The 16,941-nt window shown below is 37.5% G+C and overlaps 1 protein-coding gene across 1 annotated transcript; it reads left to right on the forward strand.

Annotated features, from left to right (window-relative positions):
- Positions 1-4,237: 4,237 nt before the first annotated feature.
- On the forward strand, positions 4,238-16,918 carry LOC121296007 (pseudokinase FAM20A-like). Its single transcript, XM_041221135.1, has 11 exons — positions 4,238-4,712; positions 8,069-8,253; positions 8,535-8,585; positions 8,903-8,981; positions 9,272-9,364; positions 11,908-12,023; positions 12,367-12,547; positions 12,856-12,965; positions 13,145-13,226; positions 13,341-13,400; positions 15,037-16,918. The coding sequence occupies exons 1-11, from the start codon at positions 4,321-4,323 to the stop codon at positions 15,290-15,292; spliced, it is 1,605 nt and encodes a 534-aa protein (XP_041077069.1). The 5' UTR covers positions 4,238-4,320; the 3' UTR covers positions 15,293-16,918.
- The last annotated feature ends 23 nt before the right edge of the window (positions 16,919-16,941 follow it).

Here is a 16,941-nt window from a genome sequence, read left to right on the forward strand (position 1 = left end):
TTCTACAATATTCAGGTTTTGGGAGTGTATAACAAAAAGGTCTTTATACTGGAAGATGTACTCGCTAGATCATATTATTATTCAACATATTATACAGTATTTACAGTGGTAGCCAAATCTGAGCCTTACCACTCAGCTGTGTGTTATACAATAGAGCACATTGTAATCTAAGCATTATGGTACTGCCGTGGGATACTGAATGGGGATTTCACATTGTTTTATATCTGATCTTCTGCAGTAACCCTACTGTTTGAGATAGTGCATGACCCTGGAATACAAGATTCACAGTAGTCACGAAGGCAGGTGGTAGCAAAAGAATAACTTAAAGTATCTGGTCAAATTCCAAAAATATATCCTGGTTCTATAAAATTGAGAAGCTTTGTGAAGAAAGTTTAGATGAATCTATTCCATACCTGTGTACACTGTTGCCTAAGGGGAAATAATAATTATTATAAGTCTATATAAAACAGGGACTCTTTCCCTATCCCTTCTTCCCTTTTTCTTACCAACTTAGTCTATTATTATTTAAACTCCTAAAGCCTACCCTAAAGGTTGTTTGGCAGAATAGACCATAAATGCAGTTTGTGTTCTGGCTTTTGTCCCAGTCATAAATCCATTACCTCTTCTGGAATGCTTTTATTTTGTAACAGAAATAAAATACTTTCCACCTTATGGAATGTGTTCATCTGATAAGTGGTGGTTCTTCAAATGCTGCTATTTCAAATCATTTTAATATAGAGTGGTCTTACCAGTTCCATTTTCTTGGTATTGTGAAGAGTTTTTCTGGTCTTCATCTCACCTCATTGGCACAATAGAAACAGAACATTATGACTCTTTTCTATCCTCCACTTGCAACTGCCACAGGACTGAGTTTGTGCAGTTTTGACTTATATAGACCATACCATGCATGTCACGTTTTTGATATTTAAGTACATGATACGGGGTGACTATAAACGTGTAATCTCTAGGAATACATTTTCTATCATAGTGGAGTTTTGTGCTTAAAACTACCAGAAAATTGAATGTATTAATCTAACCAGTTTAAAAATGTTTCAGCTCAGAGCAAACAACTACAGGGCTGGCCTTTGTCCTCCAGAGGTCGGTAGCTTGCTGACATCTGCTATCGAGCTCCTGGGTGTAAAAGAGGAAGCTGGTTTGGTCGTGGGTTCGAATGACGGCCATTAAACCTTCCTGAGTTGTTCAGTTCTGGGCCACCTGCATAATAGATGAAGGAGCAGTTCTGTTATTACACCAGTAATCATTTAAGAGTGAAGTCTTTTTGTGGAAGTTCAGCATGTATCATACAACACCTACTGTGTACATTCCCATAGGAACTACAGTTGGTCGGCTTTTTCTCGCTGATAGTTAAATGAGAACAATGTTCCATCAGATAAAAAGATGACAGATGTTATGGCCGTTTTAACAGTGTTAGCATTTAATAACTGCAGTACAGATAAGTGTGTTTTGCTTAGGGATGAGGTTATGGTACTCTTAGTGTTTTAATGAGGGTGTACTGTTTCCTGCAAGGAAAGCATAGCCAGCTAGTTTTTTTTAATTTAATTTTCTCAGCAAATGTTTTTTGTTTTTCAGAAGGCTAAAAAGAACAGCTTTCTGATATTATCAGCATGTTATTCTATTAGAGCCAACTGTGTGTTTAAATGTCCTAGAAATATGTTGGTTAACCACACACACAGAGATGAAAAGGACAGATAACCAACAAAAACTGTAAGAATTCAGGCAGACAAACAACTGCTTTTTAGAAGTGCACTGCGGGATTCTTAATAATCACTTTCTAGCCCTATTATTAAATTTTAATTATAGCACTGTTCAGTAATGGAGGAAGAGGAAGATGGGCCCCGGTGCAGGACCTTATTGTGGGTCTCCCTCCCCCAAAAGTTAATTTAACCCTTAGTTATAAACATCAAACACACCAAATCAAGTGTTCAGTATTGAACTGTGTTTAATTGTCAGAATGTTAGCATGTGTGAAATAGTACGTAATAAGAACGTGTTCTACTTGCTTGCTTTATTTTATTTTGTGTACATCTTCACATCCAACACTACACTATTTTTATAATCATAAACGAACAGGTTTAATCACTAACCCTACCAGGATTCCCCAATTCTGCGATCACAGAAATGATTACAGAATTCTCTATTCTGGGGGATAGGAATTAATAAGACAATAGCGATACCTGTTGAAATGAGGGAGGATACAATCTGATACAAATGTGTAACATCTGCAAATATAAATGCAAAGGAAATTATCATTGTAAAAAAAAAAAATCTTTCGAATCCCTCCTGGGCCCTTTGAAGGTGTGGGCCCTTGTGCAGTTGCACCTGCTGCATCAGCTATAGCTGCACCACTGGCACTGTTATCTGTATACCATTAACAAACTGAATTCAACTGGGATTGACATTTTATGCAGTGTTAACATTAAACAATTGCCATCTCTTATTTTAGTTTTTGTTCATTAGTACTTTTGAAAAGCTGCTATAGTGATAGCAGTACTGTCTTTAAAATGTCATTCTAGATACAGCCTCGGGGGGGCTTTATATTTTACAGTTTCAAAGTGTAAGCAAATAAAAAATAACATTATAAACGTTTTATTAGGAATACATAGGCAGGGTATGCCAGGCAACAGAAACAAGATGCCCAGCCTTTGAGCCAATTTGATTCTACTTGAAAAGATGAGCAATTAGTGAAATTGAAGAAATTAGAAATTGCAATTCACATACTTGACCCACAGAGAGTAGCTGTATTCTTCCTCCAAAACCTGACAGTCAAATCACTTGCTGATGGTAGTAATTAGACTCTGTCAGATACATTCTCATCATCTCTTCACTACGCTCCAGGCCAGAAGATTGCAGGTTTGGAAGTGGGCTCTGTAGTAAGTCCACGTTACTTGCGAAAGGGCTTCTTCTCCATCATCTTTCCTGTCCGCTTCATTGACACCACCCCCATTGGACCATCAATCAATCAACAGCAACGAATTGCAGAGATGTGGCCGTGGAAATTGGGCTAGCATTATTAAAAAGAAAAATGTAATGTAGCACTTGGCACCACCTGGTGGGCAAGTATTGCCATTGCTGGTGGGAATCCCCTTGTCTGATTTTAATGAACACGAAACATGGGGAGGTAAAAAGTCCATTATGCATGTGTACTTTAATTCAGGCCGTTTCATTTGTGTACTGCTTATTAAAATGTGTATGCCTTGAGTAGAAATGTCTTTTATAGGTTTTAGCAACTTGTACTGTTCAGCCTTGAAAAACTGATCTTTTTCCCTGAATATAAAATGACCTTGACAAGCTAAAGATTATTCCAACCCAGGAATGGAGGTAAGATTTCAAATAGCAGGCAGAAATAATACACAAGACAGATCTGTTAGCCTAATCACGCTAACACAATCATTTTTTAAATATAGTTTAAAGACCATTTAATATACAACAAAACAGTTACCTTAAACTTTAAGTGGGAGTATGGTATCAATAGCCTTTGTAGAAGAAAAGGACAACGCGAATGAACCAGTCAGCAGCTTCAACATTGAAAGTATTAATTCAGCTCAAATGAACTCAGAAGATCCATGAAACATTGAAACTGTAATCGGTTCGAGATCTTCTCTGATGTTCCTTCCAATCCCCAACACAATTATAGATTATAGAATGATTCCAGATTCATCTTTGATGTTTCCAGTCTTATTTTTAAAAAATGCATCTAAGCTGTTCTTTTATGTATCACAGCAACACAAAAATGTTGGGCTCATGAAAATTACTGTGCTATTATATATTCTTGATTTTAAAACATGATTCTATTATGGGAAGGCTGGAGAGAGACAAAATGAACGTAGCTAGGTTTGCAGCACGAGCCTAAAATAAAAACAGAAAGCAAAGCAGTGCAAGCAACATGCGTTATATCGTTAGGAGAAAGGGTTAGTATGGAAAAAAATGAACCCCTTTTAAAATGAACTGTATAGGAGACCTTAAACTAGAACTTTATTTGATTAATGTGAAGAAAAACACAGTGAATACACCCCCCCCCCCCCCCCCCCCCCCCCCCCCCCCACCCCCCCCCCCCCCCCGGTTTTGTTAATTTTTTAACACAACTAGATTTCTCCCAGATTTTATTGTTACTCCACTGATTGAGTTTGCTGATGTCACTGGGGGCTGCGGCTATCTGAAAGTGGGAAGGTGCAGCTGGAATGTTGCCTAGGAGAAAGAAACTGCTGCAGCTTTTACCAGGCAGGACAGCAATGCTGGCGAGCAGACGGGGAATGCTAGAGAAGGGAGGACCCGGCGTCTTCAGCAGCAGTCTCCTGGAATCATGTGGATGAGAAGGGACAGGCTTGTTGTGACTTTGATTCTAGCTATGGTTTTCATTGCAGATCTCAAATTTAACATCCTCCCCAAAGTGCAAGAGAAGTATTTTAAAAACGACTGCACTTGTCAGGACTCCATGATCACTGGTGAGAGGAACAGCAGCAACAGGGATTACTGGCAAAACTCATCCACTTACACCAGCCTTCCCATTGCGAGTGAAACTGGAACTCTGTTGCCTGCTCAAACACAAACTGGAGCTACTGGATCACAACTTCAGAGGCTTTTTTCCCACCCTCTGTATAATATACGGACTCCGGATCTGAGACCTGAGGAGTATTTGCTTCAAAGAGAGGAAACCCTGAACTATTATATCAGGAAAGTCTCAAGATGGAACAGGTAGGGGTTATTGTTTCCATTTTAATCCATACTAGCCAACAAATCTTGTTGTGCAGTTCCTCTTAAATTGTCCAGCAACCAAGAACTGCTGTAAGAAAGAAACCGCTAAGTTGAAAAACCTTTATAAATCAAAATATGAATACCTATGTGGCATTTTTTATGTCCATGTGTGTGGGAATATGGGATGTATACTTTTCCCAGACTTGAGGAAACTTTGCAAATGCTGGCAATAAATCATAGCAGAATAAGAATGCTAGCCAGACAGTGCTGGTGCATTTCAGAGCAGATGATGGAGATGATGGATGGCCTTACTGACAGCAGTACTTGAATATTTGCTGCATTAATCAGCTGATTACCTTCATCAGAAAGGTGGAAACTATTAGAAAAATGTCTAATTCCTCAATGTTAGCATGCATTCCCAATGTGGCTAAATGCTCAATGAGTCAATGACACAGTGGACAAAGTTCAACATTGTTGGCAAACAGTCAGAAATGGCTGCATCTAGTTTTTAAGCCATATAACTGGGGGGTAAGTGGCTTAGTGTATAGAATACTACACACACACAGAATTGGGGGTTCGCATCTGATTAAAAAAGAATAGTAAAATGGATGTTTTGTTTCAAAGTGCCGCATGATTAATGAGCTTTTGCGACGTGGTTAAAACTTATTTGTTTTTAGCTCTTTCTTTTATTCCTTTGCTACTGTTCAATCAGCTATTTTGTTTTAGTAATCTAAAATTATTTCATGTTAGTCTTTTTTTTTCCTGTTGGTAATATATTTTTGTATTGGAAGTTTAAGAACTCTCACTCCCTGATGAGCAGAATGGCTCTTTTAACCAACAATGTTGGAGGGTTCTGGTCTAGTGGATGTGCTGGGGTCTCAGACTGTCACCCAGGGGTAATTCAGACACCCTCAGAAACTGTATCCCGAGCCGCAACACACATTCAGGCAGATTCCTGTGATTCTTCAGGTGGTTTACTGTGTCATTTTATCATTTGAAATCTTCAATAGCATTTTCTGGTTGTATAATGGTATACAGCTGAAAGGAACACACTGTACAGTATGTGTGCATTCTGGAACGAAGCAACCCAGATATCTCCCATTTCAATTAATTTGTCAATTTAGCTGGAACAAAGTTTTATGAGATATTTTATAAAAGGGATACTTTATTGTCAGCTTCATAATACAGACCGCTGACGCAAAACAGGATTCATAGTCACTTTTTAAAGGATGAGGTTTTTGGTAACATTTTATTTGAATCAGGCACTATGTAGCACTAATACTGTGATACTATTAAACTGTGTGTGTGTATATATATATATATATATATATATATATATATTTTTTTTTTTTTTTTTTTTTTTTTTCTCAGTAACAGAAAAGGTATTCGTGTCTCTGACTTTTGGTTTGTGACAAATGTTCTGACAACATGGTATGAACACTTATATGTTATGTTGCTTTTCAAAGTTGCAGCCACAATGTCTCATTTGAGCTTCCAGTTATCAATCAACATTACAATCCCAGTGCATTACTTTGAAGAAACCTTTGTAGACCACAGCCTTACTAGGAATGGAAACACAAGGATCAATTTAAACTTCTTCAAGGTCTAGAGACCATGGAAGATTTACCGAACCAGATTTCCCTCTAGGCAGACGCAGATCAATTTGCCATTCTGAGAGGTTCACACAGCAGTCAGAATATCTTGCAATGCCCAAGTCAACAGAACAATAAATAAAGTTAGGTTATTATATTAGTAAGCTCTCTTTTCCAAAAAGTTTCAAAATCCAGGTACATTATACTGCCCTTACACTTTTGTGCCATTATTTAATGTTTGTTCTTATAAAAAATGACATGATTGTGTAACAGGCAGTGTTGCATGATGCCCTGCTGGTATGGATTCTGTCCATCGTCGGTGAGATGAGATTAAAAGCTCTTAAACCACAAATACAGATGAGCCCGGCTCTTTTGCATTGTGGTTAAGATTCTCGCTCGAGGTGTGCTGCTTCGCATCCAGCCTCCGTCCTGTTACAGCTGGGGAAAAATAACTTTGTTAAATGCATGTAGAGAGTTCCCCCCTCGCAATCACAGATATGGGTGACAACTGCATGTAGTAAATATTAGTAAATGTAACTTTATTTAAGCATACCTGTATTTTGAAGTGTATCAAACTTTCAGAATCTACTGCCTGTCTGGGATGTTGCAACTACTTTAACCAGTTAAGCTGTGAGGATAAGCTCTGGAGCAAGCCACCAAGCAACACAGATGACTATATGCGCAATCTTTATTTTTAATTCTGCTAAGGGAAGAAGGTTGGCTGTAAGTGGCATGTGCGTTCCTCTCTCTGAAGCCACGTAATCCTGTTCATGTTGAGTTTTGTCTCTTCTGACAGTCGGCCGTGTATAAAATTGTGCCCACAAACAGCATTCCTGCTTGTGAAAACGTGTTGAAATGGGAGCATCTAGTCATTGTCTGACTCACTGTAGGGCTGTTAATTGGATTAAGTAATAAACGTGTTGCAGCAGAAGTGGATTTCATGCAGTTAGTCTGTGGTGTTGGGTCCTGTCAATATGTAATCACACTTGCTGCCTAGACTTGCTCTAACCCACAATCAAATATCACAACTAAAGAATGCAACATCGTGTCAGCTGCTTACTGGAATAAGATGTGTGTTGTAGCCACTCTGTACGGCACTGTATTCCTTTTGAATGTTGAAATAAAGGAAGCATTTAGAAAGGATAAACTTATCTACCAATCTCTTGGGGATTATTCATTTCTTCATATCAAATAAACAAAAAGTTCATTCTCAGGATGTATTGGACAAGGTGCCATTTTGCAGGAATTAGCAACGCCATAGGCTGAAACTGAGCATGATATCACTTACACTCTGCCCACAGAAGCACATTCTTAGATTCTGATTGAGGGTTCACTGATTTTGATTGATAACAGATCCAGGGTCAGGCTAGCATCAATGACAAAATGTTATAGAGTTTGTCACAAAACGCTAAAATAAATTAATTTAAAATTACATGTATTATGATGTCTTATAACCCCTTGACTCTTACAAAACAAGTGTTCCAAAAAAAAAAAAAAACCTGTCCGTGTATTAGATTGTGCCACTGTAACTTTCACGGGGAAGTTGTAAATGATTTAATGTAATGCATGCTAGGCAGAAACTCTTCTTACTATTTTGAATCTATTTTGAACACTTTCAATTACTCTGGCAGCCTTTTGGAGAGAGGATGTAGCACAGGAAGATCATATCTTCAGCTAATGAAAATGGTTCTCATGCTAATTGATTCTGAAGCCTTGTTTCACCCATTTAACTAAATACATAATTTAATTTTACATTTTTTTCAGACATCAGAGATACTACAACACAGCAGCTAATATTTCAGCTACAGGGCAAGTGGTCTCTTTCGAACCCGAGTCTAGCTGGGTAAAATTCCACATGGGTATAAACCGTTACGCACTTTACTCCAGGGACGATCCCAACATCGATCAGCTGCTGAAAGACATGGGAAAAATAGATATAATAAATGCAGGTAAGACATTCAACCAAACTCTTAACTGCAGTTTAACCCTTATAATCCTTGATAAAATTAAGCAAAATGAGTGTGATATTAAGTTTTTAAGAAAACCCCTTAATCTCTGATCTGGTAATGTTTTGTAACTTGGTTTGTGTGTGTGTGTAATACAGGTTACCAAAATCAGATACAGCTATTATCTAGTAAGAAAATACATTTGATTCATAGCAACACAGTCACTTTTAACTTTAGAGAAACACGTTAACAGGAAAGTTAAGTATGACTGCTTTCGTTTGCAGATTTCACTCCGGATGAGAAAATACTGAAAGGGGTATGTGACTGCACTCAAGGTAATGACATTTATTTGTTGTAAATAATACACATTATCTTAATAAAAGGGTTTGGGGGATTAATTTACACATGTTTTCTTACACACAAATACACCCTGATTAGTTTTAATGGGATCATTTGTTTTAAAAATAATATGTAAAACAAATCAAATCTTCCTTAAAGTATATTAAGTCCTCCAAAAATAAGTTTTGATTAGTTTGGTAGGCAATACAAACTCATGTTTTCTTCAGTGAGTTTGATCTGGTGCATGTCTCTCCTGCCTCTCCATTATTGCATGGACTGACTGTGAGCTTTCATTTATTCTGGTCCCTCCTAGTTGTAAAGCCCAGCGGGCATCACCTGAAGCTTTCTCTGAAGTTCCAGGATTTTGGCAAGGCCATGTTCAAACCCATGAGGTGAGTCTGTAAGTTTTTCCTGCTTTCTTGGGAGCTATCAATGGGTCAATGTGTCAATGTGTTGAGCTTATTAGGGCCGGGGCATTCCATTGCAGTACATGAACACATTTCAAAATGAATGCCTAGAATAAAAGCACACCCTTGAGAAATGCTGTACATGCAATTATATTTCCATCCAAGGTTTAACTGAATTATGAATTCCTACAAATCAAGAAAGTATGAGATACTTTTTGTGTTAGCTTGAATCTCCTCACTCTAAGACATTTTTAGATCAACATTTTTTCCCTCAGACAGGAAAGAGATGAAGAAACACCAGCAGACTTTTTCTATTTCATCGACTTCCAAAGACACAACGCTGAAATAGCAGCTTTTCATTTGGACAGGTAAGGACTTAGTTTAGCTAAAGTGTACAAACCCATGGTCTGCTCGGCTTTCTTCTGTCTCTCAGGGTTGCATAGTTTTGTACATTTTAAGATATATGGTAGCACTATAGAGGCAATCGATCATCTTTATCAATTATAAATAACTGACACATTTGCATGACTGCCAGCACTGCCTGTGTAAGTTCTCTTGAATATACCTTAAATTAACCTTAAACTGACTACACTTACCAGCATCTATTTTTGAATGGCATATTTCCTAATGTTACATGATTAACACTAGACTATGAACACCTCTAAAACTGTATAATTCATTCATAGTCATACAAACATTTTCTTTACCAAGATGTGATACAGAGACTTAGAGAAAACAAATAAGAAAACCAAAGTCTTTATATTGAATAAGTAGTTGCTTGCGGTTGGAATAATTACATTTGGGATAAATATTAGTATCCATATAAGGCATACCCAAAGACCTTACAGAATTCTCAATCAGAGCACAAAAGTATTTTGGCTTCAAGATTCCTCCCTGTCATTGTGTTTTTGATAGTGTACTGTAGTATCAAATACAAGTCCCCTCTATTTTTTATTTTTTTTATTTTAATTTTTTTTATTGGATTTCCATTGTTTTGTTTTACTGTTCTCATTTTGCCTTTGGAAACAAATAAACCTACCCTGACACTGTTAGTCTTTTCAGTAGAGCCTCTGCTAATTGAAAGATGGGTTCTATTGAGATCTGTAGGACATTTTGCCTCTTTGACATTTATTTTTCTATTAATGTAGGAAGTAAGTGCATGTCACTTCAGTTGCACATGTGATATAGTACGGTAGGCAGGATTTTGGCCGAAAAAAATGATCAGCTGTATCAATTTATGAACCACCACTTCTGGTAGCAGTTTTTATTACCAAGTGATAAAAGTGAATGCCAACAAATACAGTCCAGCACCTCTGCTAATAATGTTTTTTTACAATGCAAAAGTTATTACTAATGAACAACTCAGCCAGGGAAAAATCCCTTTTAAAATTTTACTTTAACTATATATATAATATATATATATATATATATATATATATATATATATTATATATATATCTATATATCTGCGTATGCATTACTTCAATTTGGCGCCTTAAGCCCTTGAATTAAAGACGTCCTCGTATTGACGCCTAAGTCATATATCAGCCTTATTATAGAGGCAGCCCTCGAATAAACGCTGCTATCAATAAAGAAACTTTAAGGTATTTTTTTCTCCCCCTGCTAAAAAAAAAACACACACACAGTAAACAAATATACGCACAACACTATGTATATACGTAACGCCCAGATGAGATGGGAGCCTCAATCTAGCATGTAAATTACAAACTAATGTACACACACATAGTAAGCACATTTTATTTCATGGTAGTACAGTTCTGAAAGAAAATGCAAGATAAACTAAGTACAGAACAGAAGTCCTACTGAAGTTCTTATAAGTGGTTTTGTTCTTAGTTCAATTGTAATTCCCGTACTCAATCCCGTACAAATAAAAACAATGTGCTTTCTATCTGTGAGAAGATTTAGTTTTGGTTTCTCTTGCAGAGAAATTACAAACAAGCAAGTTATACTGAGAAAAAAAAAAATATTCTGAGGTAATTTTTGGTGTAGAAAAACATCTACGTCACACTCTTGGATTTAACTGCCACACCAGCATTGTCCCGCCCTTTAACAACCAATACACATTCCTGATTCGCTGGTACAGTATGCTACTAACCTTCCAACTCCCACCTAATAGGCTATCGGTAACTGTCACCAATAAATGTACTGTAGTCAGAGTAGGTTAGCCACACACGCTGCTACATACAGGTAGGCTATTGTATTACAGAAAATAAGCAACTGCGATACTTCTAAAATGTCATAAATCATGTAATCAAATATTGAAGCATTTGAAAATTGTAGTATTATTAATAAAGGGCACCCTCGAATAAAGGCCGGCTTCTTTTAAGCGCAGCAGTCATTTTGATCAATTTAAAATAATTGAAGTAATTGAAGGAAGACGGTAGTCGTAACCACTGAATATAATTGGCTTCAACTTTTTAGTTGGATAGAGATCCGTGGGGAGTTTCTTCAGCAAAAGAAATTAAGAATATGCAATAATATAGTTAGCCTGGAACAGACGATACTATAATGAAAATAAATATAATTCTCAATATGTTTCTAAAAATCATGCTGAATGTGCTATGTTAAACTCATACTGTACACAGCCCTAAAATTGGCATTCTTAACAGAAAGAAATCAGACACTTTCCAAAGCAAGAATTTCCATAGAGGCAGCTGTTTTGCTACTTTATTAGTACATAGCAGTACTTTTAATTCACCAACACTAATAAGTATATACATCACCGCCACCTTCTGGACAAGAAAATACATCCTCAAACTAATCTTGGATTAGGTGTACAATAGGCCTAAAATTGCCCTGAACCATCAGGTACCAGATTACACTGGATAAGACTTAAATGAGAGAGGGGGAGGTTCCTTCCTTTGTTAATTTGTTTGTTGTTTCCCTGAAGAATCCTAGACTTCCGCAGAGTGCCCCCTGTGGTTGGGAGGTTTATTAATGTTACCAAAGAAATTCTCCACACCACAAGAAGTGAAGACTTGAAAAGTGTATTCTTCACATCCCCAGGTATGAAGGACATTGCTGACATACATTAAAAAAAATTCCCTGTGAAGAAAGAATGGCTGTATCTGAGGGGCTACTGAATTTTTAAACTTAATCAGATTTTACTGCACAATAATTAATTACATGTATAATTATATTTTAAAATACCACTGTATGGAAATGTAATATACAGATACAGTAAATGAAAATGTACACAAATAAGATATACACCGTAATACAGACAGAGATGACAAAGCGAAGTGTATATACAGACTTATTTAGCTTTAGTGTCCATTGATCTTCCAAATAAAGATTTCTATCAGTGTGCTTTCTTTAATTGCACTTCTTTCTCCCTTTCTCCTCACAGCGAACAATGTCTGTTTCTTTGCAAAGTGTCTGTATGTGTGCAAGACAGAGTATGCCGTGTGTGGAAACCCAGATATGCTGGAGGGCTCCCTGTCCGCCTACTTGCCAGGGCTGACCCTCGCTCCCCGCGTCTCCATCCCCAACCCCTGGATCAGGTCGTACACCTTCGAAAACAAAGAGGAGTAAGGACTTGCACAGCTGTACAATTAACATACACTGCTAGTCAGGAAGAATTTGGTCAGGGGAAAAACACTTGTACATTGGTCTAGTTTGAATTTGTTTACCCCCAGGATACTGGAAGAATGCGTAACAAATACTATATATATACAAAACTGTAGGTTATGGACAACAACCAAAATTTCCATTGATTTATTATGAGTTTGGGCATTTAATTTAAAAACTATCCATCAAACTGTGTGCAACATTCAAAGCCAAAATGAACAAAGTGCTGGCAGTAAGCAAGGACTGCATCTGTATTCTTCTTCCTCAGATGGGAAGTGAACCCACACTACTGCGACACTGTCAAACAGTTCTACCCTTACAACTCTGGCAACAGACTGCTGAATATCATTGACATGGCCATATTCGACTTCTTAACAGGTAAATAACAATGTGAAAGCTTTTGTCATTCCTTCCTACCTTGCTCTAGATTCAATCCAATGCATTACATCGCTATAGCTAAGACCTCTTCTGGAGACATTTTATGTAATGCCTTTATAATAGCAGTGCAAATTCTCCGGCAATGACTCAAATTGTCTTTCTTTGTCTTTTTCTTTTAGGAAATATGGACCGACATCATTATGAGATCTTCACCAAGTTTGGGAGTGATGGGTTTCTGCTTCATTTTGATAATGCACGAGGGTAAGACAGTGTGTTTTGTGTTTGCAGGTCTGGCTGTCGCCAACTCAAGGTGTAAGCTATATAAAAATGTTAAGACACCCATTCTTAAATGGGAACTGTTAACATGTATTTCAGGTTCGGGAGGCATTCCCGAGACGAAATCTCTATCCTTGCTCCTCTGACTCAGTGCTGCATGTAAGTATTGTCTTTAGAGGCAGATATATTTAAACTATAAAGAGCGCTGCCAAAATAAATCAATGGTAATATTTAAAGGATATGAAAACGTTTTCTTTCTATGTGGACTAGATGGCAGGTTTGAACATAAAGGAGGCCTGGGCCTCTAAAGAAGTGGGCGGTAACACAGAAATAAGTATGTATATATTTATATAGAACAGCAGGGAGGGGGTTAATATCCTCCCTGCCAAAAACCTGTGTTAATTGTTTTCTAATTGTTAATTATCCGCTGTACCTGGCTATTATTTAGTAACAATGTATTAAAGGAGAGCAGGCGGTCTTTTCGAGGTTGCTGTGTGGAGCGCTCGACTGATAGTGTGTTCAATCGTAATGAAAAAGTACTGTGTGAAGCCTTTTGTTTTCATGTATTAAAAATGGTAAATGGCTTAGCCATCCTGCGAGTTAGTCAGGGAACCTGCAAACGTTTAGAAGGGTTAGGTGTTTTGCTTCGTTTATTTTGTAGTATTAAAAGTGTGCGTATGCACTTAGACCTCCAGTTTCTGTGTCCAGATTCTCATTTTATAATGAACTTGAGTACGGCTGTTTTACACTATATATATATACAGTTGTAGTCAAAAATGTACATACCCCAATTTATCAGAGGCCAAGGAAAAAGCCACTCTATAGTTTGCAAAACGGCACTGAATGATGGATATGTATTCTAGTTAAAGGTTTTGTGGAGTGATGAAACAAAAATCAAGCTATTTGGTCTCCCTGATAGTCGTTACATTTGGAGAAAGTCTGGTGAGGTGTACAAAAAAAAGAACACCATACCTACTGTCAAGCATGGAGGTGGTAATATCCTTCTACGGCACAGGACATTTAGTTCCAATACATGGTAAAATGGATTCTATAGCATATCAAAAGATAATGGCTAATCATCTGAAACCCTTCACTACAAAACTTGGTTTGAAGCGCAACTGGACATTCCAACACAACAAGCACACATCAAAATCTACTTCAGAATGGTTCAAAAAGAATAAAATCAAGGTTCTGGAATGGTCTAGTCATAGTCCTGATCCAAATATGATCGGGAATCTTTTGTACGAGTTGAAGGCGGCTGTGCACAAGAGAAGTCCTTGGAATTTTAATGAACTGGAACAATTTTGCGTTGAAGAATGACCAAAAATCACTAAAGAATCATGCCAGAAGCTCATTGACAAATATTCTAATCGTTTAAAAGTGGTTATTATTGCTAAAGGTGCCTCACCTAGCTATTCATTTTATTTTCCTTGCCAGGGTTTGAATACTTTTGAATTAGCATTTTTGCAAAAACTATTGCTGAAATAATTGTAGATATCTATTTCTATCTACAAAAGCAAAATGTTTGCTACAAAAGATTTTTTTTTTTCCAGAAATTATATATTTCCACTTGGGTATGTAAACTTTTGACTACAACTATACATATAGTTGGCTATTGCACCTTTTGAAGGGAAATTATTTTATACTCAAAACTAACTTTATTGCTAGAGACCAGGGGTGGGGAACTCCAGGTAGTATTTAAGTAGTATTTAGAAGTTTAATTGGTTCTATTAAACAATGAGGACCTGGATTGAAAGGGCTCTCAGTGACACTCATATTGTTGATCTCCTGGCAGAGTGAAGCGGTCGACGCTGCTGCGCTTGAAGCTGCTATCCCAGGCAGAGTTCAGGCTGAGTGACGTGATGCGGGAGTCCCTGCTCCGCGACAGCCTCCCCCACGTGCTAACAGAGCCGCACCTTCTCGCGCTTGACCGCCGGCTGCAGCGCATCCTCAAGGCCGTGCAGAAGTGCATCAAGAAGAACGGCGAGCCCCACGTGGTGGCTGAGGACATCACTGTGACACAGCGACACGGACCCTTAACTGCGAGGTAGCACACCGAGGAGGTAGAAGAAACTTGAAGATGGCAGGAGAAGAAAAGCACTGGATAATTTATAGAATCTGTATTTTGACTTTTGGGCAAGGGTGCAGTTTAGTGGTTGCAATCAGTTTTATCCTTATTACACTCCCCTGCAAATAGGGCTACCGTATAACTCCATGTTCACTGGGACAGTTCAGGCTTTTCAATTCTCATTGCAATACATTCTAGTATGCTTCACTTGTTTTCTTTTCTTTAAGAGAAGCAGCACTACACTTACCAGAATGCATTGGGGTGTGAGGTAAAAAGCCTGAACTGCCCCAGGGAATATGGAGTCATATCCTAACCCCACCTGCAAACCCAACCTTTTCAAGGGTTATAATTCTTGAACCCCAGTGCATTCTAAATTCATATTTATTTAAAACAGGTTCTTGACCCCCCTACCTCCTTAATACGTAACCAGAAAGCTCTGCTAAACAAATGTTATTTTACCAGAACATTATTTGCATCTACTAAATTGCACTGAAAAAATGTTTCTTTTGAGTTGTCATTCATAAAAGATACTGTCCCCAGCAATCTTTTTTCTTTTTGAAAACTTGAAGTTTTGTGAGCCTTGTTTTGCCTTTTTTATTTAATAAATGCAATTCAACTTTACAGCTGTTCAAATAATAAAAAGGACGAAAAAATGTGGCCGCTTTGATAAATGTTTAAACAAACTGCACTTGCTAGCTCTATTTGTCATATTTTAGAAATCAATGTTGCCAAAGTTGTGCTAGTGTGCAGCCCTAATACCACCTCTAGATTGTGAATACGTTAACTTAAATTGAATGTGTTGCAACCTTTGAATGGGGCTGGATTTTGTCTCTCTCCCATATACAAAGTAAACTTTTAATGCAGGGTTGACTTGCCATTAAGATGCCTCTGAGGTATAGAACCAAAAATAACTAGGTCAGCCATTTCATTTAAAGACTTCTTACTGAGGATAGAGCACTGGTGTTTACCAGTCACAGAACCCTCTGTTTATAATAATGTCCTATAATTGACAGTAAAACAGAAACCCATCCACAAATACAATTAGGCTGCTAGGATAATGTGTAACATCAAGATGTTGTAAGCGTGTATACCAGAATAAAATGTGCTATATTTATTGATTCTTTATTTCCCCCTTTCTCACATTAATAGGATTACAAAAAAAAAAAAAAATTAAACATTAAGATTGTCAACAAAATAGAAATGGAAAACCGAGGTCCAATTATTAAACTTAAGTCTTCTGTGCAAGTTTGGTACTGAACATTTGAACTGCAGTGCCATCTACTGGACTGATAGTGCCATCACTTAGCTTGCAGTTAAAACACAGCTGGCTTGCACCTTCCCCTCAAGACCAAGCACTCTGGAATATTCCTAAATGGGTGGTATTTTTGGTGGTGTTTTTGTTCCTCATACTCTTTGTAGCACTCAAAGTGATCACAAATTAAACATACTTTTCTCAAAATATGCAAATTGCATCCCCAAATTAAATCTATGAAGCCAAAACACAAATTCTCACCCTTAAGTTCTCTGAAGGAGTTTGAAGCAGTATTAATTTGAGGCTTGGTCTTGTAACTCCCTAGTGTTAGAGTACTACAAAAAATGCTTCTATTTTTGTATACAACCCTTGAAAATACC

This window comes from Polyodon spathula, chromosome 21, assembly GCF_017654505.1.
Source record: "Polyodon spathula isolate WHYD16114869_AA chromosome 21, ASM1765450v1, whole genome shotgun sequence".
Lineage (NCBI taxonomy): Eukaryota > Metazoa > Chordata > Actinopteri > Acipenseriformes > Polyodontidae > Polyodon > Polyodon spathula.

Coding starts and splice junctions, on each gene's coding strand:
- LOC121296007 (XM_041221135.1), top strand. CDS start 4,321: ATGTGGATGAGAAGGGACAGGCTTGTTGTGACTTTGATTCTAGCTATG. Junction 8,586..8,902: donor GGTATGTGACTGCACTCAAG/GTAATGACATTT, acceptor GGTCCCTCCTAG/TTGTAAAGCCCAGCGGGCAT. Junction 8,982..9,271: donor GCCATGTTCAAACCCATGAG/GTGAGTCTGTAA, acceptor TTTTTCCCTCAG/ACAGGAAAGAGATGAAGAAA.